Here is a 24,211-nt window from a genome sequence, read left to right on the forward strand (position 1 = left end):
GTTTTGTGCTTCACAAACATGTTTTAAATACTTTTACAGCGTAATTACATGTCTGCCAATCCTGAACAGGCTCCACCTGCCTCTTCCTGATTGGCTGAGAATACTTTTCAAACACAGCCGACGTGGAATGTGGGGCAGGAGTGTCACAGCTGTCACACGTTCATCAAGAGGTCAAAGGTCACTCTTGTTTTGGGCGTCATTTTCTTGTGTTCCTCCAAGTGTTTACACGAGGTTTCTGTAGTCTTTGGGAACTCTGGAGGGAAACTTGGTTTCAAAGAAGTTTTTTTGTTTATTTATTTTGAATCTTTTTAGAAAAATGACAAAACGTTTGATTCTCACGGAGGGTGAGGGCCACGTGTGATGCCATTTAAAATATGCAGTTCATCATTTTAAAACCACTTATAATCACATTTATGTAATGTTGTAGGCGTCACTAAACTCATGATGCTAAATATTTATGGTCCTTCATTATATTTTTAAGGTTTAAATTATTCTGTCATTAGAAAATGATGAACGGCAGTTTCTGCGCTCATCATTAAACGCTTTGAAAACTCAAAGATATTCTGTTTACGGTGGTGTTAAGTCAAAATCTGCGAGTTCTCACATTGGAGGAATAAATCCTTGTTCTCATTTTTAAGATACATGTACATTTACTTAAAGTTTTCAAGCTTAAAATCTTTACAGTTGATTTGTTCAGTCAATTTTAAATGTTTAAGATGTTTTTAATACTTTTAGGAAACTTTAGGAAATCTATAAACTGACTTAAATTTGGTGGAAAGTTCGGCTTCAAGCAAAGTACTTGTTTTGGTACAGATTTTATAAGTAAGAAGAAGAAGACGTTTAGAAGTAAAAGAAATCATGCACATAATTTTGATGCAGGTGATAAACTGATATAACGTTTCATTTAAAATATACAATATAAAGTTTTCTAGTCACTTTCAGCAGTAAACATTAGGTGAAAAGAATCATGTAGGTTCAAAGTTAAGACTTTGCTGCCATGACACTGTCCATCTCTCTTTCTCTCTGTCTTGGTGTTTCTCTGCTGGTGCTGGGTCCTGGTTCAGGTATTTCTCACCCTGTTGAGACGCAGAGATTGAGGACGAGAACAAAAAAAAAAAAGCCGGCGAGGACCCCGTCAGTGCCTGGGAACCTGAGGGATCCTGCAGAGACAGAGTGAGGAGACAGAGAGAGGACAGGGGGGACCAGCGGGGTGATCATGCTGTGAGGAGAAGTGCTCAGGGAAAGCTAAATCAGGTCGTTTTTGTCCTCATCTGTATCCTGAAAGTGTCCTGTGCAGGATTTGGTCTGGTGTTGGTGGACTCTGCAGCACCATGGGAGCCTCCAGTGATAAGGTAAGAGGCTGACGGTCTGGGTCCGGTCAGGGGCCCTGCAGGTGTGGAGTCCGATTTAGCCCCCTGATGGGACTGGAGGCAGAATTTTAGTTGATTTGGATCAACCGGGACTAAATTTGAATTATTCCTTGTGCAGGTAGTTGAGAGAAAATTGTGTAAAATGTCATTTGCAGAGACTTTTGGAGAAACTGGCATGTGTGGTTACAGTTACTGGACACTAGATAAAAGGTTTTTGTCAAAGTAGCAGACCTTAAAGGCATTTTTGCCTCAAATTTGAATATGTGATGTCTTCACTGAAATATTATTTCTTTCTAAATGTAGTTGGATGTCTTCAGTACGGCTGCGATTAACAGTTTTTTTCACAATGATCGTTTTGTCCATAAAGTGTCAAAGAAATTGTGAAAAATCCCTGTCACAATTTCCCAGAACCCAAAGTAACGTCTTCAAATTTGCTTCTTTTGTTCAACGAACAGTCCAAAACCCAAAGACTCTTCATTTACTGTCAGAAATAACAAAGAAAAGCAGCAGATCTTCACATTCAAGAAGCTGGAACTAGCAAATGTTTGACGTTTGTGCTGGACGAATTATTAAATGTGTCATTGATTATCAAATCTTCTGATCAACAATTCATGTAGCTCCAGTCGTCAGCTTGAGAATCAGAGGAATCAGGAATATACCTGACACTTCCCTGACACTCCAACATGTTTTTAATAACCGAGACTCATTTTACACTTGACTGTTATTAAGACCTGAACAGAGGAACCAACTGAAACACACCAATGTCATTTTTAATTAAATGTCTTTATATTTGGTCTCAGTTTAGATGCAACTATCTGCTTCATGCTTACACCTGGAGTACCAGGAACTCAAAACTTGCTCATCTTCATTCAGCAGTATGTGTTGAACAAAGAAGGACGATTTATTCAGTCTGTCTTTGTTTGGAGGCTTTGTGTGGATCATTTCTATTGTGTTTAATGAACAAAGAAGATTTTTCTCAGTGTCGGTCTTCAGTGCAGAGGAGTTTGCAGGCGATTTGTATTGATTAGTACAACAAAAAGGATTTATTCTGAGAGAAGAAGAAGAGAAGAAGATCCTTTATTGTCACACACAATCACACTCGGTGAAAATAACAAAAGAAGCAGCGTTTCATCCCACAAGATGACGGATTATTTTTGTTTAATAACCACCAGTATCCATCAAAACATGTTAAACATAAAGTGTCACACCTCACTGCCCCAGAGGTCCTGCAGCTCCTCTTACAGTCGATTTTTAGATTTATGCTCAGGCTAACTACAAGTTAGCTTGGGCAAAAGAAAATACAGGCCATCTTACTGTTTAACGAGCAAACCCGGGAATGATTGAATGAGTCTCTTCAGGATAAAACTTCTGACATAGAAATGTGGCAGAAATGTTTAATTACACGTCAATGAGAATGTTTTTTAGTGTCTGTTCAGTGCTGTCCAGACTTTTCATCTTCATATTGTTTTGGCCTTCTTGTTTTAAGTCTAGTTAACAAAAACATACTTCTGAACTTTTTTACAAAATCAAAGAATCCAGTCAAAGTTCTCCTGAAAGAAATTAAAAAAGAAAATGAAGAAAAGTTCCTGCCCTCAGTCATTCCTGTCACCTGTCCATGACTTTCCCTCTCTAACTTAAAAGATCATTTAAGTTAAAAGTAGAGATGCAGCCATGAAAAGTGGATTTGAAAGTTTGAGAGTAGAAATATTTCAGCTGCCATAACCCATTTTCTCACAAGCTCAGTCTGTGATTTCAGAAATCACACAAAGAAATTATGTTTCTGGTGAGTTTTAGGTTCATTGACCTCGTGTCAGAGTTCACCATGTGTGGTTAAACGTTCAGGTTTCCTCGGTCGGTGTTCAGGCTCACAGTGAAGCTTCAGGAATGTCAGAAGAGTCTGAGAAGAAGTCAGCGGTTTTCCTCCTGACAAAGAAACCTCTCAGTCGGTTTCATTCTCACCAACACACCAGCTGAGCGTCATCAAGGCCTCAGCAGCCGCAAAATCAATCTCCTTTTTGAATGTAGTCCACTTGGACACACGCAGAGACAGACTCACTTAGATGGTGTCAAATAAATGCTGCTGTGTTTTTATTCCCCTGCAGGCGTCTCTCCTCTCAGGGCTGCTGGTGTTCACGCTGTGCGTCGCCTCTTCTCTCGGCCAGGAGGAATATTCTGGATACCACTCAGGTCAGAGCTGCCACACAAAAATATCAATATATCGATACATATTGATTCTGAATATTGGAAACAGTTCCAACCCTCTTTCCCACCGGTACCAGCTGCTTTTTCTCACCCTCTCTTTCCCTCTGACAGCGAGTTCACATATTCAACCACCTCCTCCCACTCGCAAGAGTAAATCAACTTGTTGTTGTTCTTAAAACACAGTACACAACCCCTGTTATATATATCTTTAATAAAATGTTTACGTATCGATCGTGGATATTTTTCAAGGTATTGTATCAAAGTTACAAACTCCAGTATCGTGATTAACAGACACAAAACACATTCCAGTTTTATTGATCATTAACAGCCGAAACAAGCAAAACAATTACATGTTTTTTGGTCAACAACTTTTATTTTGAGAAAAGAAACTGTTCCATTTGTAGGAAAACGTTATATTAAATATTAAAGAGACAGCTCAGTAAAAATATGTTAATGTTGGATGAATTGTTTGGTCTAGAAAATATAAAAAATGACAAACAAAATTTACCAGAACTCAGATTTATCTAAAGATTTCTGACTTGACTGATTGGCTGCATGAAACCAAAATATTTATTTATATGTTTATTTATTCATCAGGGAAAATGCAAATTAATTAGCATTTCAGTCGACACATCAGTGTGCCTGAGTTAACTACTGAGCTCTTTTTCATCTGTAATCCCTGTGAAAACCAAAAGATTTATTTTTGTAATAATCTAACATTTAAACAAAAACAAAACACATTAACTGCTGAAAGTCTGTTTGCTGCTGTAACCAGGAAGTGTTACTTCAGTATTTACACTGGTGGAGAGTTCAATTCTGATGTACTTGAGTATCTTAGTTACTTTTCTGATTGCATTGTGTCATTTTTTACTTCCTGCAAATGCAGCATCGTAGATTTATCTTATTTATTTTAAATTCCATATTGTAGAAGAAATATTTGAGATTTGAAAATGAGAACCCGGGATTTCTCGCACCCAAAACAAGAACGATACATCCAGACTAACAAGCCACCTGTGTGCTGAATGAGTGAACCCACTGATTCAGGTCTGATGCTGTGTGATGTGTGTGTCTGTCCAGGTGAGGAACACACCTACGAAGGCTCCTTGGTCGACCACTATGACAACGTCGTCTCTCCTCAATCAGGTGAGCACAGTGACTCGTTCTGTTTATTCTTACCTGTTTATATATGACCAGCAGCATGTGCTTTTGTCCACAACAAAACAACAAGTCTATTTTTTTTACTATGTATGGAACAAACGTACATTCATCATTTAGTAAATAAACATCTCTGCATTCTTTTATTTAACTTTACATATGAGTTTAATGAAGTAGAGATGAGAAACAAAAACAAAAGAAACAAACATCAATGAGGCAAATATTCATGGTGACGATACTGTCTATGTATAAAAATGTACATATTCAGCTGTAGTTTAGCTGTGGCTTAATGAAGTAAGGTTCTTAAAGGAACAGTTGACCAAAAATGAGAATGCAGTCATCATCTCCTCCTGATGATATAAAGTCAGGGGATGTCTCGTCGTCCACAAAACTTTTCTGGAGCTTCACAGTAAAACAGAGTTGCAGCATTCTGCTAAACAACTGAAGCAGCTGGAGACTTGATTTAAAATGGAAAAAACAAGCAACTGAAAAAGGGCATGAAATGTCTCCATACAGCTTGTCCGGTTTAATCAAAGTCTTCAAAAGCACCGAGATCCAAAATTGACTTGAAAATATGTTATTTTCACCTTTTTTTAAGCTGAAATCTTCACAGTAGCTGCGAAGCTAAAAGCTTAAAGTTGTTTTTTTTTCCATTTTTAAATCAAGTCTCCAGCTGCTTCAGTTGTTGAGGAAAATGCTTCACCTCTGTTTTGCTGTGAAGCTCCAGAAATGTTTTGTGTCCCAGGACTTTAATGTTTTCCCGTCGTCTCCACCAGAGTATCCACCTGAGCCGACTCACAGCTACGACGAGGACCAGAGGCCCGAGGAGGGGGACTACGACCCCTACGGCCCCGCCCCCACCCAGGTCACCATGATCACAGAGGACTCCTTCCCCTACGCCACCACGGCCGAGTCCCACTACGCCAAGGAGGACACAGAGACCATGCAGGTATGAGCGCAGGTATCAGCTCCTGTTTCAGTTGGGAAAACAAAATGATTAAAGTTTAACAAGATCAACACAAGTCAGTTATAAAAGGCCCACTTTCATTATCTCCCTTTTCTAATGTTTATGTGCTGCAAAAGATAAAATGTCATCTTCACCCAGGATCTCAGCAGGCAGTCTACAGTGTGTATTTTCATGCAGGTTAATGTTGTTCTGCTTCAGGTCCCATTTGAGTTTCCAGACACCGACTCGTCGGAGGAATCTGGGGGCGACGCAGCGCTCGGGGAAGAGGGCCCGACAGAGTGCAACTGTGAACCCGGAGAGCCCGGATTCGCTGGCTTCGCAGGACCGAAGGTACCGACTCACTTCAGGATATCAGAGTCACTTTATCACATTATTCTCCATCCTGCTTCCTGGGAGTGATGAAGAAACACAGGCCGACCTTCACAGTCCCCTGGTTTACTGAAAACATTACACTGACTGGCCTGAAGGAGGCGCTGTTACTCTCTACTGCCTACTGCTTTCATCCAGGTCTTCTGATGGTTACTATAAATTTGTACAAGTATATACAGACTGAATTTCTGGAAATACATGTGAGAAGAGAAAAAAGTCTATATCCGTCTGACAGAGAGCATCCTGGTGTTTGATATCTCAGCTGTAAGAACAGCAGAGATAGAGATTGTGTCTTGTATTAAAAGTAATGAGACAATAAATAAGACAAATGTACTGGAGATTTTGCAGTGTATAATGACATCAACGTTTTAACGCTCATCTTAGGGTGGTTTTTGCCTTTTTTGTAAAAGAGTTAAATGCCCATCGTGGTAGATGGGAACACCTTTTCAGAATAATGCTGATTAGCTGTTTTCTTTCTGAGGGAAGAGATAAATCACAGCATCAGATTAAAACAGTCTCCTCATCGCTTCACACAGATCTGATGTTTCCTTCCTCACATTAATACACGAAACAAACAGAAATATCTTATTTCATCCTGTTTTCTGATGTCTGAGGTTCAACCAGACATCCTGTCGCACCTTCTTCTTCTTTAATGGTTTAATTGTTTTCTGAACAGAGAATTGGTGCTTAACTCAATGAACCAACACCTCTAATAATCACGTAGCAGTCGGGGATGGAAACAAGGATTAATTTGCATTTAGAGATTTGTGTGTTTCTGTCTGAGAACTTCAGGTTAAAGTAGCGTCACTTTGCAGACACACAGTCGTATTTAATGTGCAGGAATGGATCAATAAACGGTGATGTTTGTCTTGATCTGTTGCTGATTTCTTTTCTCCATTTCCTGTCAGGGATCCAGAGGTCTGCAGGGTAAAACTGGTGAACCAGGAGCTCAAGGCAGAGAGGTGAGAGGCGTTATTAACATTATAACAGCACTCATGATGAGAAAAGCTGAATTACATAAGAATCAAGTTACAGCTGCGTGTTCAGGTGCTTCTGCTGCTGCAGAGCTCACTGGGAGTTTGATTTCTGAATTTATTTGTTTTGTTGTATTTTAGGGTTATAAAGGAACCAAAGGGGTTCGAGGCAGAGGAGGAGACACCGGACCAGTGGTGAGTAGATCATGTAACCGCAGCACTGAGACTTACAACCAACATGTATGATGCCTCATAGTGATACCTGACACCAACGCTGTAGTGACAACACTGACACTGGGAACAACACAACCTGAAAGTGAAAATGAGATTAAAGACTTCAAGGGACAAAAGTAAAAACAGGCAGAAAAGTGGCATCGAAGATTTAGACAATAGAATAAAACTTTTGGATTTGACCTTTGACCTCTCGTCTTACAGGGTGACGTCGGGCCTGAAGGAGATGACGGAGCTTCTGGTTTCTCCGGTGCCATGGTGAGTTCACTGCCCGTCCGACACTGCTTATTATTGATATAAGAAAATGAAACTTGTCCCCTTAAAGCAACACGAAAACATTTATTTTTTTGTAAATTAGTGTTCGTTTGATTTAACAAGGAAGCGAGACGTTGCGTTGTTGCTGTAATGTTGAGCAAGATTCTTCTCGTTAAATGAACCTGTCAGGAGTTATAATACGAGATAATCAATTAATGAATAATTCTGTAACTAACTGAAACTTTTATCATCAACAGGGAGAACCTGGCCTTCCAGGAGACCCAGGCGAGTCCGGAGAGCTGGGTCTGAAGGTAAACACACTTTAATATGAACACAGGTGTCTGAAATAAATATCACTCTCCCTTTAGTAACATTTTTAACTTTGTCTTTAAGTATTATGGTTCTAAATGTTTTTGTTTTTTTAATTTTTCAGTTTGATTTGATAAAATAATGAGCAGTGAAAATGAAAGTTTATGTCGTGTTGTGTTAAAATGTGACATCTCTTCTTGTCGACAGGGAGACATCGGGATGGAGGGACCTCGCGGAGGAGTCGGAGGTCCTGGTGAGACTGTAAGGAAACAACGCAGCCTCTCACATGTCCAAGTCAAATCTGAACCGAAGTTTGATGTAAACTGATACATCAGTGCCAGTTCTGTCTGTTTGTTTGCTAAAATCTCACATATTTTATTGATATACATCCGCTCCCCTCCACCACTGATGGCTACACACTGCCTCTCTCTCTCTCTGTACCTGGATAAATCTGTATTGATCCGCACATCACTACCGCTCTGTGTGTTTGACCTCTTTATAACAATACAGCGAGATTAAATACAATAAAATGGAAACTGTAAAGTGGGACAAAAATCAATTATGAGATAGAAAACCTCACTGATATTTTACATTCAACACAGTGTTGATCATCAGCTCTCAGTTGTCGGGGGAAACCACTGGCCGATTTGTGTAGCGATCCAGGTGACCTTCATCCGTTGATCCAGTTTCTGTTTATTCTCACGGTTGGAAATCACCCAGACTTTTTTGTTTTCCTCACCTGCCATCAACCTGCCGCCATGGAGCCTCTGTCACCACATCAGAGGGAAGTGATGCAGTAAAGGAGGCTGGTGGTTAATTTGGGGGATTTACCAGCCGACATCTGCTGCTGCTGCTGCAGCTGTTAAACAACGTGAAATTAATTTTCCTTTTGTTTTAAATCATCAAAATCATCATCATCAAATCATGTGAACTTATTTCTTAGTTTATTAGTATGCAACACCAAAACATTTCTGCTGTATATATGTTGTTTTTATGCTGTAATATCCTTTTTATTTACTCAGCCAGATGTAATATTATAGTGTATATTCATTATAATTATAACCTGTGAAGTCAGTGTTACACACACACACACACACACACAGTTTGTTGTTTAATCTTTATTTATGTTTGTTTACAGGGCCCTCGAGGTGACGCTGGACCTGCAGGACCAAACGGAGGTGAAGGTATCAAGGTAAGAAAAAGTCAAACACACACTTATTATATAAAACTATTTTAACTAACATGTGCGATTAATTCTGATTTTATTGTTCTTAAGAAGTGTGAACAACATTTTTCTGTTTTGTTCAATCTGAACATTGTGTTGAATATTTTAAGTTTGAAACACTGAAGGGTAAAAGCATCGTCGTCACCTGATCTCCATATAAAACCTTAGTTTGCAGATGTTTTACTGTTTCTTCTCTGAACATTGATGCCAAAGAGTTTAATAATTCCCAAGTAAAGCAAATGCAAATCGACAAAAAACACCTAATGACAGCCGTGACCAGAGGCATTTTGTTTTCATGTTGTCCAACTGTCCCTCACCTGTCTCTCACCTGTCTCTCACCTGTCCCTCACCTGTCTCTCACCTGTCCCTCACCTGTCCCTCACCTGTCCCTCACCTGTCTCTCACCTGTCTCTCACCTGTCTCTCACCTGTCCCTCTGCCTTGTTCCTGTGAATGTGATATTTCAGGAACACCTTGAAGGATTTGGCACAAATGTCCACTTTGACTCAAGGATGAAATGATTAGATTTCGGTGGTCAAAGATCAAAATTCAATGCGACCTCATTAATAATGTTTTTGTCCATAACTCGAGAATTTTTATGCTTTTTTTTTTTTTTTTCATTTGTTTTGAACCTTTCCTTTATTTCTGACGCTGCTTTCTCTGTGTTTTCTGTTCAGGGGTCTCTTGGTCACAAAGGCAAAGAGGGTCGTCAGGGACCAGACGGACAGAAGGTATTAAAATAAAACTTGGAAAGGAAGATATTCATGTTCCTGATGTACACGTGAATGTTGTTTTCATGCAACAGAGTCACAACATGTTACTTAACTTAAATTAGTCGATTCACCCACCTTGGTGATATTTCTGCTTTTCACCAAATGTTTTCTGCTTAAAACAGTGACTGAATTCCTGAATATTAAGGCAAAATCTAACATTTCTGTTCATGTTGCACTTCCATCTGCTCTCCAGCAGAGGTAGAAAGAGGTCATAGCTAAACTGATGTCTCTTTAACTGTCCTGTCTCCTCCCGCAGGGTCAGACCGGAGCTCCCGGGTTTCCAGGTGACGTCGGCGACAGAGGATACACCGTAAGAAATGATCCTCAGTCGTCATCTCAATCTCTGATTATTCACTCTGAGCAGGATCGTTCACATTCAGTTTGGATTTCTGCTCCGGATCAGATACTTTTCCCACACAAGTCTCTCCTACTTAGAGCTTTAAAAAGTGGATTATTATCATGGCAGAACTCTCCATAAATGTACTGCCAAATTAAATGAGTCCTTGTGTGGTAATAATTTCACTAAAGTACAATATTTGCCTTCAGAATAAAGTGAATTGGAAGCATAAGTTATCATTAAATGGAAGTACTCAAGTAAATGTACTTAGTTACATTCCAACGCTGTTAATTAATGTGCATGGTACATACAAGGCCTCTACATTCAGTTTATCACACAGACACAACTTTTTCGGTTCCTCCTTTATTGTGTTTCCGTTACGACAGATGAAGAAGTAAATAGTAAACACGTGATTACTGACGTTACGGTTGTTTGTGGTTCAGTCGTTTTCCTTCAGTGAGTTTGTTCCGTCTACGTAGCAACAGATTACATCACGCTGCTGAGTTGCTGAGACACGCGCGCTGAGATGTATTTATGATAATCTGAGTAAAATATTGTGTTTGTCCTCTTCAGGGTTATCCTGGACAGCCGGGGGCATTCGGACCCAGCGGACCAAAGGTACAAGCATCCACTAAACACACGGTTTCATTTGTGTAGTAGTAGTAGTCGTCTATTTTTAGTCATCACTGATTGGTTGATATGACTCAGTTTGTTCTCGGTTTACATTCCTCGCTGAGTGTGCGTGACTGTACAGTATGTGTGTGTGACTGTACAGTATGTGTGTGTGGGTGTGTGTGGGTGTGTGTGTGTGTGGGTGTGATAAAGAGCTCATCAGTCTCCGCTTCAGTGGTGTTTCAGTTTCCCGATGACGACCCTCCTTCTGAATCACAGTGACTCTGAGTTAAAACGTGCACGATATCTGAAACGCTGTCAGCCACGTTCCTTTAACATTAGCTGTGAACGTTCAGCGTCTCCAGAGGATGAATCTCAGTGATGAAGGTGACCTGCAGTCATCATCTCCTCCCTCCCCCCCATCCTGATGGAAAGTCGGGTGAAGTTTTGTAGACCACAAAACATTTCTGGAGCGTAACATAAAAAAAAAAATTTAAAAAAAGATAAAATGTGCAAAAATGTATTGATTTGGAAAGATGTTATTTTCACCCTCGACACCTGATCGAGCTCATGCATCTGCTTCAAACTGGGTGCTAACACTTTTAGCTTTGCTGCTACAGTGAAGCTCCAGAAAAGTTTTGTGGACTACAAAAACTTCACCTGACTTTCCATCAACATGGAGGGAGGAGATGATGACTGGGTTTCCAACCAGGCTACACAATAAATCAAGGGGTTGTCAGAAGATCAAAAAGGACAGAAAATCAGAAAAACAACAAGAGGTTTTCTTTCCTGTAAATTATTAGATAATTTCCCTCTTCAGGCCTCCAAGAGTTAGTCAAATAAAACTGGTGGTAATGTATTTTCTTGAGTTTACCTGGTCATAACCTACAGGTATGCAGCCTCTCATGACTGACAAAATTATTCTGAAACTGTTATTTTAAGATGAAAAAGTTACATTACATTGCTTTAAGTATAGTACTCGAGTAAATGTACTTACATTCCACCGCTGTTTGGAAAACAACAAGAAACAGGAACAGTGCTGTGTAATGTTGTGTAAGTAATAATCATAAGACAAAATGTGCAAGAAGATGTGATGGGTCATGTTTTATGAACACATGAATACACAGTGTGTGGAGCAGCCGCCAGTCAGAAGGTTAAAGGTCGCAGGTTTGTGGCCTTTTAAACAAAACACTGAACCACCAGCTGCTCACAAACTGTGACTGACGGTGGGAACAGCAGCTCTGACAGAACGGGAGACTAACTTGATGATTTGCTGAAATTAGATTTGTTTATTTTTATATATTAGACTTACTCAGAGAGCTGGACCTGATTAGCCTAGCATAGCTTAAAGACTCAAAGCAATAAGAACCAGCTCAACAACAAGCTCACTAACCACCATGTGGCATCTCATTTGTTTCATCCAGACTGAAGAGAAGTGAAAAATAGAGAATTTGTGATCTAAGGGCAGGTGAAGGTCAAACTGTTTATCTCACTGTTTAAACAAAAGCAGATAAATCATCAACTATTCCCCTTGAAACAATGAAATCAGCTCAATTTCATCCATTTTTCTCAATGCATCATGTACAGAAGCCCACAGAGGACAAACTTCCTTTTTAATGTGATTGTCTTTGTATTCTTGACATTAAAAAGCAACTCGAAAGTGCTCTTACTCTCCAATTAAGTTGATGCCATGATGTAGTTTTTGAGAGTTTATCTGGAGCTCACTGATTTATATTATAACCATTTTCCTTAGAGGAGCGATATGTAAGAATTTTGGTTTAAAATATTTTTGTGTTTAAACAACAAAGAGAATGTGAAGAAGTCAGAGTTTTAACGTTATGTTAAAGATGTCGAAGTAGACTATAGTGTAGAAGCCATTAAAGTTAGCTCGCTAACCAGCTAACCTGTCTCTTAATACCACTGCAAGCTGTCAATCCAGACCACTAGCTGCACAGCTAACTGAGCTAAGTAGCTATCTGCTGCTGTAGTTAGCAGCAGGTGGTCAATTCTTGACTCTATACTCTGTCACAATCACAATACTCTGACTCTAATTGTGACATCTCTAAAAAAAACTCATGACTCATGGGTAAATCACTGATGATTAGATCAGTACTGGATGAGTCAGTCAGTGTCTCTCTGGCAGCTGCTCTGCAAAAATGAACTTTCCCAGGAGGAATAAAGAAAGTTTCTGTCTCTCATTTAAGGACTGTCGAGTCTTATGTCTCACGCAACACAGAACTGCCCCAGAAACTTTCAGTTCAAGTAAGAAAATACCAAAATTGCTGTACGGGTTTTCATACTTTTACTTTTTGTTCTTAAGGTCAATACCACATGCAGACTGTCTGTCTGACTTGTAATGTTTACAGGGTAAGGTAAAACTGAAAGTGAGGTGATAATCACTATGTTTACTTGTGTCATGTGGGCAGCACCAGTGACACATGTGGGATGACTAAAGCACCTGATCTAGTTTCTGAAATTTCCCAAAGTTTTCTCTGTTGCTTTGAGCTTTGTGGGAATCAAGAGATCAAGAATCAACACATCACAGTACGCCTCAAAGGCTTGTACATATGAATAAAATGGAAATAAAACCACATGAGAAGAAGATCAAAGCTCAGACTAAGACAAAATTGAAAGCAAAACTGTAGAAACAGCAGGCTGGAGGCTGTGGGTGTTATACCACAAATATAAAAGCAAAAGTGAAAAAAGTATGTAAACGCCAATGTAAACAAAAGTAAAAGTACATACACAAAAGTAAAAGTACATACAAAGGACATGTCTTCTAACCTTCATTATGTACAGGTCTCAGTACTGTCCTGTTAAACTGGTCTACACCCAGGACACCGGTACAGATGTAAAATAAAGAGAATAAGTGAGAGTTGTTCAGTGAGAAGAAATCATTGTCTCCTTCTTGTAAATTCAGCATTAAATGAAAACAGTAAGTTGTGTGTTTCCTTGTAAAAAGTGTCAGTTTGTGGCAGCATGGCTGTACCAGCCTGTCTGCTTCTGTGTCTAAAGTGCTAAAGTCTGACCTGCCAACATTTAGCAGTTGTTTGAACACACTGTTTACACTGATTTCACCATTTACACTCAATTTATGACAGAAGAAACATTTTTAATACACTAAACAGTAACCAGTATAGGCTACTTCTGTGTCCCCGTGGAGAAAGTCCCCAGACTCCCTTAAAGAAACGCTAAATTTAGTGAACTGCTGAGTTCGGGGAAACTTTATAAACTTTGTGAAACCCTGTCTAAAATAAATCCTGAATTATTTGGGCCTTCTTGTAAATTCGGCGAATAAGTTCTATGTGTGAAATAAATATTGTGTCCATTTGTCACGTGGAAGTGAGATCTGATCACAGGTAATCACTCCAGGTGCATGTCAAGGTGTGCCAGGTGTGAAGTGATGGACTCACACCTGATCACTCAGGTTAATACCACGTCTGAAAAGGGCCCAAGACAAACCGAAACAAAGGATTGGATGATGCTACTGAGACGTTTTAAAACCAGTCAAACCAGTCGACTCAAGTTCTTCTTTTTCTTTTTATCTCTCAGGGCACTCAAGGTCAGGAAGGCCTGCCTGGCAGTGACGGCGACCCCGGAGAAGATGTGAGTTGATTCGATTTTACAGTCACAAATCTCTACAAACTGTCCGCCATCTTTATTTGTTTACCTCTGCTGTTTGTCTCCTCAGGGTCCTATAGGAGTCCCAGGTGTGATGGGAGAGCCGGGACTGTTTGGTGCAAAGGTAACGAACATTATGGCTCCTGCATTTCAGTGAGATCTCAGTGGCATCAAGGGAAACTTCAGATTCAGAATAGATAGAGCTACTCTGACCACCGGGATTTAGGACTCGTTTTAAACTTATTTTTACCTCAGTTTTAATTAGTAATTAGTTTAATAACCTCAATGATCTTGTCAAATCTCAAAATTTTGGGATTTTTTAATGTGGAATCAACTTTTAACTTCCCCTCACCATCATCCACAAGATTTAAAGCTCTCTGATTGGATGTTCCTGACTGGATTATGTCTGGGACAGTTTAAATTTATTGGATTTTTTTTCAGTGTCGTATTGTTTGTACTGATGATTCATCCAGAACAATTTCCTGCCAGTTATCTTGAACGGAAATGAACAGAACTGCAGGAAATGATAAGATGCACTGTTTATTATTGTTAGTACATAATATAAATGACGACAGGGGGAAATGATTCAGTCAGTTGATATTTCAGTCATTATCTCCTCCTCTTGCTGATGGAAAGTCAGGAGAAGTTTCGTTGTCCACAAAACATTTCTGGAGCTTTTCATTTCTTTTAAACATCCAAAACTCCAGAAGCCTCGACTCTGTTTTACTGTGAAACTCCAGAAATGTTTTTGGGTGAACTGTTCCTTTAAAGAAACATACTTGACCCTTACATTTACAGAGGAATTGTTTAACACAATAATCTAATATCTGTGATTTTCCTTCAATGTAAAGTCAGAATATTTGCTGTAAAATCAGCCTGTTGGATAAAAACAAGCTGCTGAACTTGTTCTCAGTCTCATGATGTCTGTTGTTCCTCTGCAGGGCAGTGAGGGGGATCGTGGTGTGAGAGGACCTCGAGGCAGAGTCGGCGCTGTGGTGAGTGAGCAGCGGGATGATCGGGGCTAAATACACTAAAGATGCGGGTTTGATTCCTGACATTGTGAAGAGTCAATGGGCAGAAAAAAAAACACCTGCTGAGTCGAAAGTGTGTGTTAGAAACTGTCCTGTAGGTTTGATCCCAACAATGTCCTGTTAAAAGTGCCTTTGAGTACGATGCCGGACATTTCATCCCCCATTTTTACTCAACTTCATATAGCAGCTCTCACACAGACATGCAGCCCAAAGTCCGTCTGCAAAACACAAACAGCACGGACAAAACAGGAAAACAAAAGAAGACAAAAGACACAAGAGTCTTAAGAAAAATAAATAAATAAATAAAGACAATGGATAAACAAGCCACCTTAAATAAAAGCCAGGCTAAAAAGATATCTTCAGGTTCTTGTATTTTCAGAGGTGGACTCTTGTTACTGTTTATATCATCATGTCCACTCTTTTGGAGTCTGAATCAAGTCGTCATCAGCGCCTCTGCAGACTTCATTACTGGAGCAAATCTGTTGGACAGACGGGACCAAATAAGAAATCCAGACCTGTCAGGGATTGTAAGATAAGTGTGGGGTGAGATGATTTACAAGACAGAAAATAAGAGAAACAACCTGTTTTATCGTTAAATACTGAATATTTAGGCTCTTCAGGCATCTAAAAACAATTGAGATGAAACTTTCTAAGAATCAATCCTCTGTCTTGATCTATCAGTCAAATTACCTTTGCACAGAAAGGTGTGAATGTCTGCTCGCTGGCTCTCTAGACTTTGCGATGAAACACCTACTAAAGGGGCACTCTGCAGATTTTAAATTGTAAAAGTTAATTTGCTCCTCATGAGGAGAAATCAGCCTCTGAACAGTTGTTAATGTCTTCTGTGGATCTGATGGAGCTTCACCATAGTAAACATTTACAGAAAGCCTTTTTTTGGAGTTTGACCCTTGTTGGGGACTAAAAGTCAGGACATCTTGACCTCTGCTTCTTCAGTTTTTATCCTGTTTTAACCTCTCTGTCAATCTAGAAGGTCCGGGGTGTCCTGACATTTTGATTTTTGCACATGTTGTCAACATCTCGCCTGCTGACGTTAATAAAAGGGAAGTGAGAATAAACATGAAGGATGACGTCTGTTTTCTGTTTAAAAAAAGAAGAAGGGCTTTCCTGTGATTGCAGAACATTCAGGGAAAACAAAGAGTTTAGTTGTTTTATTTTTGCCCTGAAACAAAGACTTATTTAAACTCTCATGTCATGCACTGTACGGTGGAAAGCAAAAAGAATATCTGAAGTACAATGTGAAAGTTACTCACCACTTCGCCTGACCTCAGGATTTGTGTTCAGTCGGGGATTTACTCACAACAAGCAAATGAAAGCTACTCAGTTCAGGACACCTGCAAAGCTGTCCAACCTGGCAACACTGTGCCTCAGACATGAGCATTCAAACCTGCAACACAGATCAGCCAATCACAACTCCACGGGGAAAATCCTGCTGAAAATACATCCATTAGGGAAGTTAAATAAAAAAAATCATTTATGTAATTTTCCTTCAGTTTCCTCGGAAGAAGTCAGTTGTGGTTGAAAGTAATTACTCATAACCTCAAAGTATCACCTCATGTCATTAAAAAACATTTGCAGTTCTTAATTTCTCGAGAAATTTCCCAAAGTTCAGTTCTTGGGAGGCTCCACAGTTGTTACTGTTGTCACGAGAGCTGAATGAGGAACAAAAAGGGTAAAGTCCCTACGAGAGAAAGAAACAAGAACAAAGAGCTTCGTCAGATTAAAGAGTATTTTAATCCGGAGTTCACATCTGCAGAGGAAACATCTGTTCACACGTCCAAAACGTTTATAGAGAACATTAAAAAACTACGAATGTGTCGATCCATGAAGTCAAAATAAAAGCATGAGAATCGTTACCTTGAGAATATCATGTATTAGTAAATGGAGTAAATAGAAAGCGTGTGTTGTGAATTTAAATTGTAATTTTCAGAATTAAAGATAACACCTATATTTCTTGTATGAGAGGACAGAAGCCCAAGAGTATTCACTGTGATGTCAGAAAAGTTTTCAGGGCTGAGGATGAGTTTTATTCTCTGTAGCCATCAGAAGCTTTTTGTCATCGAGGATTTTATAACCTGAAAACGTCTCAGCAAGGAATTACAGGAAACCATCACGGATCACCAGTCTCTCTTGTTTGGGAATGTTGTATTCTATAAAGTAGAGGATTGAAAGTTTTTCTGTTCAGAGTCAAACTTACTCAGAAAGAAACCCTCAAACGTGCCGTTCTCACACAGCGAGAGTCTTAAAGATTCATACAGTGAAACAGGTCAAGGTCAACAGGTCAACCAAGTCAAAACTTACTGTTATAGGAACTAAAATATCACATAAACTCTTTTAATGCTGACAAACAGAAAAACCAAAAGCATTTTATACCAAAAAGTACATAATAAGAAAATAAAAGAGGGCCTAGTACAGAACCCTGTGGTACTCTACAGGAGACGAGTGGAGACGACGAGGAAAGAAACCGACGGCAGATCTGATTTCTCACAGTTTTAATTTGAGGTTTCTCAGAGATTTGTAGTTTTTCATCAGTTAAACGGTTCTGAATCGACCTTCTCAAACAGAAACCCCCAAACCTGCCGTTCTCACACAGCGAGAGTCTGAAAGATTCATACAGTGAACAGATCTTTGTTTTTAACCTTTATGGTCAGACAGTCTGGACATTTTCAAACTGTTTTTTTTTTTCTGTGTGTCAGCATGAAAGATTGATGTGATATTTTAGTTCCTATAACTTTCTGCACAGTAAGTTTTGACTTGATAGTTACGAGAAGCTGAAATGATGGTGAGATAAAGTCAGTCTAAGACAAAGCTTTGGTTGACCTTTTCTTCGAATGTGACATTTTGAGAATGAGGGTGAAATACCCACCGAAGGGTTTTTTCACAGTAAAGGTCTTTAACTTCCTCTTGGTGATGTTTTCTTTCTCTATAGTTGTATTCATGTGAACTGTTTCCTTGTCTGAAGTTCCCTTTTTAATGTTTTTCTTTACAAATCTGATGATGCATAGAAAGAGAAGAAACATCAGCTCATCAATAACAAAATATATCTTGTATCCCTCAGAATCATGTCTCGTGTCAATGAAAAGAGAAGAAACAAACAATAAACACAACAGAACCAAGAAGATTTACACATCGTAAACTTCATTTCCTCATCCTGGATTAATCACATTGATTGATCGAGTATGTTTCTGTCCAACAGGGAGCTCAAGGAGAGCAAGGAGATGCCGGAGTGCCAGGGAAACCGGGACCAAAGGGCCTGCAGGGCCACACTGTGGGTACAAACAACAACACAATATAAATATATTAATTAATTATCAGAGTCTTATTTTTCCACCTGACACATGAAGTTTTAAAACAAAATGTAAAATGTCACACATCTTATTTTTTTTCTGTACACTTGTATTGGGAATTTAATATAATTGTGACAGCGATGAGGCCTTTTGTGTTGTGTGCTTCATCGTTACGCTGAGTGTTGGACGTCTGTTTGTTTTTCTTCCAGGGGGCCAAAGGTGAGACGGGACCAGATGGTGAGAAGGTGAGAGTCTGTGCATGGAAGCAAACTCTTCTCAGAGAATATGTTTTTTAAACTGAAGCCATCACTGGTGAGATGCTCGGTGGATGTTGCTGTTTTGTGTCGGCGCCGGTGGTGGAAAGTCACAAACACATTAATGCATTAACTTAATCCAACAATGTATCGCACACTATTCTGAAATGCTTCATAATGAGTTATTTTTGACGTCAAACTGTTCTTGAGTAAAAGATCTGAGAACTTCTTCCATCGCTGCTCAGAAAAGCATTTCACAGAGATTGAGAGAGTTTCTGGAGCTGTGCAGTTTCGGGTTCAATCCTCGGACAGGCAGCTTAAATCTGAATGAGCAAAGTGAAAGGACGCACTCTCCCCTCCCTCATTACCAACACTGAGGTGCCCTTGAGCAAGGCGCTTAACTCTAACTGCTCAGTGGCCAACAGATCAGACTGTGATTGTACCGGGCAGCTTCCAGGTGTGTTTGAATGTGATCATGACCGACAAAGAGGGCGCTGCTCTCAGGGAAACTCCCCTGAGTAAATGAATAAACAGCCTGACACATCAGTACTTCACTTCCTGTGCAGCTGATTGACTGAATCCACTAAATCAAGTCCAGTAGTCCAAGTCTCCCGACCCAAGAATCATCAGTCGTACCTGTAGTATCCAGTCTTTATAAAGAGAGGAGATAAAGTACCTGTCAGATAAAGATATTACTGACAACTTAATCCAACATATTCACAAAGAATAACAATCAATTTAATTTGTTTATTGAGATTCAGTGAAATAAATATAATTATAAATATAATAATCTCCTAATCACTTTTAAAGAGTGAAATACTGACAGCCAGACTACAAGAAACTAAATTCAACACAGACAAGTCATTCGAGTCATCATGTCTCAAGTCAAGTCACGAGTCGAGTCGAGTCATTTATTTTCTGTCGAGTCGAGTTGCAACTCATCAAAACATTGACTTGCAAAGCTCGAGTCACATCTCTGGATTTAGAAAAATAAATTTATTTGAGAGATAAAACTGAACTAATCAATAAAGATGAACGAGTTCAACATTGTCTGTGTCTGTTCAACTAACTTGATTATCCGTATCATTACTCGAGTGTTCGCTCAAGATGAGAGGAAACGAGATTTAACCTGAGAATTAAAACTGATGTTTATCTTCTGTTCATGAAAGTCTTTAACCCACCGAGCATGAACACATGAAATGAACTGAAATAAACCTCAGACGGGAGTTTCCCTTCGTCTACTTCCTCTTGTGTAACCTTGTTTTTCCTGTTTGACAGTGTTTTACTCTCAGACGGTCTTTATTCTGTCAGTCAGTCAGATGCTGTTATTGTTTTTCTGATCACGTGTTGTGTTTGGGTTTTTCCTGCAGGGTGCAGCAGGGAAGAGAGGCATTAAAGGTGTCAAAGGACAGAAGGTAATTTTACCTGTTTACAGTCTGATGATGATGATGAAACCTACATTTCACTTCCTGTTTCCTGCCGGGATTTTCTCACTAATTACTTCTTCTTCTTCCAGGCAAGCGGAGGTGACCGTGGAGACAAAGGACAGGTTGTTACTCGATTTCCATTTTCTACTTTCACGTCATAGAAATACACACAATAGGTTTTGGAAAGGAAGATTAAAGTTGTAAAATACATTTAAAGTCAAATTTAAATGATTATAAGGCTTCTTCATCGTGTTGAAACACCAGAACAAACCACAGAGAACAGAATCAAAGCACACAGAAATCTTTACAGTGTAATTATTTAAATTTTTATAATATAAACTATTATAAAAGCACATTTAAAGGGACAAAATAAAAAATACATATTTTTCCTCTAGTAGGGCTCGGCAATATGGCCTTAAAATAATAATGCAATATTTTAATAAAACAACTCATTACTGTAATATTACTTTCCCCAGTAACTAGTAGTGTAAGGGATTACTATTACTTTCCCTTCATGAAACTGCTCACAACAACATCTGTGGATAATTTTGAGTCATCGGGTCAGAACTTTGAGCAACACAAGCCGAGTGACGTCTGGTTCTATTATATCAGATGGATAAATACAGGTAAACTGAGGTGGACTGTCCCTTTAACTGATCTCAAACTCTCACTTTGTTGCTTCAAAACATCTGAAATATACGTGACGTCACACAAACCTTGTAGGTGTAAAGTAACTCGTTGGGTTTGGCTTCTAATTACTTCTGCTTGGAACAATTCAAAGGACGAGGTCCATTTATTTGTCATTTTTTTACAACACGAGTGTTTTGAAAACAAAACTAGGTTTGAGTCGTAAAACAATAACACAATATATTCTTATCACTCCAATAAAAGTCTCAATAAAAGTGTCCTTGTCCTTGATTTGCTCTCAGATTAGAGTCAGTGCACAGATTGATTATGAAGGAGAAAAATAGTGAGAGTGAAAGTAATTAAAAGTAATAAAACCTCAGACATGAACACGACGATCTGATGATGTTGTTTTCAGGATAAACCAGCAGGAAGCAGTTGAGTAAAACATTAATCACAGACTTAATCTTTACTTCTTCCTCTTTCCTTTCTTCTTTCTGACAGCGCGGACCAAAAGGTGCAGTCGGTCGTACCGGCGGTCCCGGCCCCGTGGGACCGCCGGGCATCCCAGGGTCCAGAGGAGAGCGCGGTCCACTCGGTGACCTGGGTGTCAAAGGCCGAGCTGGACCCAAAGGAGTCCCTGGTCCCAGTGTGAGTGACGTCATCAGTGTGCTTCATAACACCAGAATGTTAAAACTGCTTTTAAATTGTCTGTAAAGATTATTGGACAAGATCACGACTATAAAATCTTTCATGACCAAAGTAAAGCAGCTAAAGCTCATCAGCTGTTTCCATCAATTACACGTAAAATAAACTGATTTTTAAGATCGATAAAGGAGTAAAAGACTTGTTTAACCTGAGTGGTTTCTGTCCTGCAGGGTCCTGGTCTGACTGACGAGCAGGTCCTGCAGCTCTGCAGAGGTGTGATCACGGCCCAGATGTCCCAGTACGCCTCCTCCATCCGGGCCAAGTGCTCTCAGGGCTGCCCCATCAACAACCGGACGCTAATCGGGCCGCCGGGAGCTCCAGGGCCGTCGGGATCAGCAGGCAAACGTGTAAGAAGATAAAATCCTCCACTCCGACTGCTGTGGTGGTTTTTCTTCTCCTCAGTATTTTATATTTTACACTAATATTTTTTAAGATAATAAAATACAGAAGGAAAGTACAAGTACTTTAAGACTGTAAATGTACCTGATACAGTCATGTCAGGAGTTACGTTGTTTCTCTGCTCTCCCTGAATTAAAGCACTAATCTGACGCCGTCTCTGCCTCCACCTCTCAGGGTAAAGCCGGAAAAACTGGAGCCAAAGGAGCCAGAGGTGCTCAAGGTGACAGAGGACTGGAGGGACAGGAGGGAGCGGAGGGTAAAAGAGGTCAGAGCACATTTTCACAACGTTTCCCTTTGAATACGTCCACCACTGAGCTCTGTGCTGCAGGTTTTCATTCGTCATTCCCTCTAATTATTTATTTTTGTGCTCAGCAGCATTTTTAATTTTTTGATTATATGATTTGTCTCTTAAAATTAACGCCTCAGGCTGTTGAGAGTCTGAATCATGTTTTAAATCATGTTATTCTCTTTAATTAACAGCATTTATTCAATTTTCCTCCTCGACACTGTGGATTTCTTACTTTTCAGTCTGACTTTCATCTCAGCCTGAGTTACGTGAGAATAAAGACGTTTTTTGGCTGTGTTGTCTTTGACATCCTGTGGAAAAACCTTTGTGCTTCATATTAATCTTCAGTTTGATGAAAAGAAAGTATAAACAGCTAAATTGACGACTGACAGCAAAGAAGTTTAAAGCTTTTCTAAATGCAGTTCTGTAGTTTTGTTTCTTTCTCTCAGAAGATCTTTGTGTTTCTCTCAAAAGGTCAAAAAGGAGGTAAAGGCCTCGCAGGTGATCCAGGTAAAGGTCTGTCGGGACCAGACGGACCACAAGGCGTCAGAGGTGTGTCACTGTTCATCTCCACACAATCATTCATGAGTTAACGTCAGTCTAAGAATCTGTATCAAGATGATTTTATCTCAGTTTTGAGCTGCTGGCTCCTCTGAAAGAGAAAATGTAAACTATAACTACTTTTAGATGATTTGTTTCTGTTTAATCCCAGTTTTTTAACATCGTTAACAGATGATGTGTTTCTGTGTTTCCCTCAAACTTTAAGGTCATGACTTGAATTTATAAACCTGGTGTTACATCACCTGTTGTGATCTCCACTCTGCAGGTTTGCCAGGTAACCCGGCAGAACCCAAAAACGGCATGGAGGGTCCCCAAGGTCCCCGTGGCTTCCCTGGTGCAGTCGGTCAGCGCGGCATGGTCGGGATCGCAGGCGTGCCGGGATTCTGCGAGGCACGGGACTGCAGCATTTACGCGCCGGTGATGCGTAAAGAGCAGGGCCTGGTGAAAGGACCCGTCAGTTCAAAAATCTGAACCTGAACACGAGAAACTGAGGATCCACCTGAAGGTTCATCTCGTTGAACTCCAGCTGGAGTTACGACTGGGTTTAAATGGGACAAAAGTGTTGTTAGATTTATGAGAATAGTTTGTTTAAAAGCTGCGACTGATTCTGTCCTTCACTGACTGTTGTTTAAAATGTCAGAGGACCAAGTGTAGAGCTGTGGGGCGCTCCGCTGGTGGAAAAGACTGATCATCTGAGACAGACGAGGCTGCAAGTGAATATAAAGATCGAAATACTGCTACAACTTTGACCAAGACCAGTTTCATCTGATGTGTTGATATTTGATAAAAAACACAAAATGATTCCCAGCAGACTCCTTCGGTTTAGTTTTTATTTTCTCTGGTTAAATACACAAAAATAAAAATAAAAAGTCTTTTGTAAATATTTTGTAAAGTATCTCAAATACATGTATTGTGCTCTGAAAGATGTTTCAGATAAACTGTCTGATGTTTTTTTACTCCGAGTCTTCAGTTTTTCAGTGTTGGAAAGAGGTTGTGCTGTAAAAATATTCCCGAGAAGATAATTCACAGACAGAACCTGCTTCCAGGGTGCACGTTTTTAAAAATCAGACATTTTAAAATGATCAGTTCACCCAGTTATCTCCTCCCCCTCATGATGATATAAAGTCAGCTGAAGTCTCGTAGTCCACCAAACATTTCTGGAGCTTCACAGTAAAACAGAGTTGCAGCGTTCTGCTAAACAACGGAAGCAGCTGGAG

General features: G+C 39.7%; 1 protein-coding gene across 1 annotated transcript; it reads left to right on the plus strand.

The window, feature by feature from the left end:
- The first annotated feature begins 1,148 nt into the window (after positions 1–1,148).
- Positions 1,149–23,950, plus strand: LOC141012230 (uncharacterized). Its single transcript, XM_073485658.1, has 26 exons — positions 1,149–1,352; positions 3,473–3,557; positions 4,650–4,715; positions 5,504–5,676; positions 5,893–6,024; positions 6,972–7,025; positions 7,179–7,232; positions 7,473–7,526; positions 7,781–7,834; positions 8,040–8,093; positions 8,971–9,024; positions 9,734–9,787; positions 10,086–10,139; positions 10,740–10,784; positions 14,331–14,384; positions 14,470–14,523; positions 15,341–15,394; positions 18,645–18,716; positions 18,945–18,980; positions 20,360–20,404; positions 20,506–20,538; positions 21,545–21,691; positions 21,919–22,095; positions 22,322–22,412; positions 22,908–22,985; positions 23,260–23,950. Exons 1-26 carry the CDS (start codon positions 1,332–1,334, stop codon positions 23,463–23,465), a joined length of 2,001 nt encoding a protein of 666 aa, XP_073341759.1. The 5' UTR covers positions 1,149–1,331; the 3' UTR covers positions 23,466–23,950.
- Positions 23,951–24,211: the final 261 nt, after the last annotated feature.

The sequence above is a fragment of the Pagrus major genome, chromosome 17 (genome assembly GCF_040436345.1).
Source record: "Pagrus major chromosome 17, Pma_NU_1.0".
Classification (NCBI taxonomy): domain Eukaryota; kingdom Metazoa; phylum Chordata; class Actinopteri; order Spariformes; family Sparidae; genus Pagrus; species Pagrus major.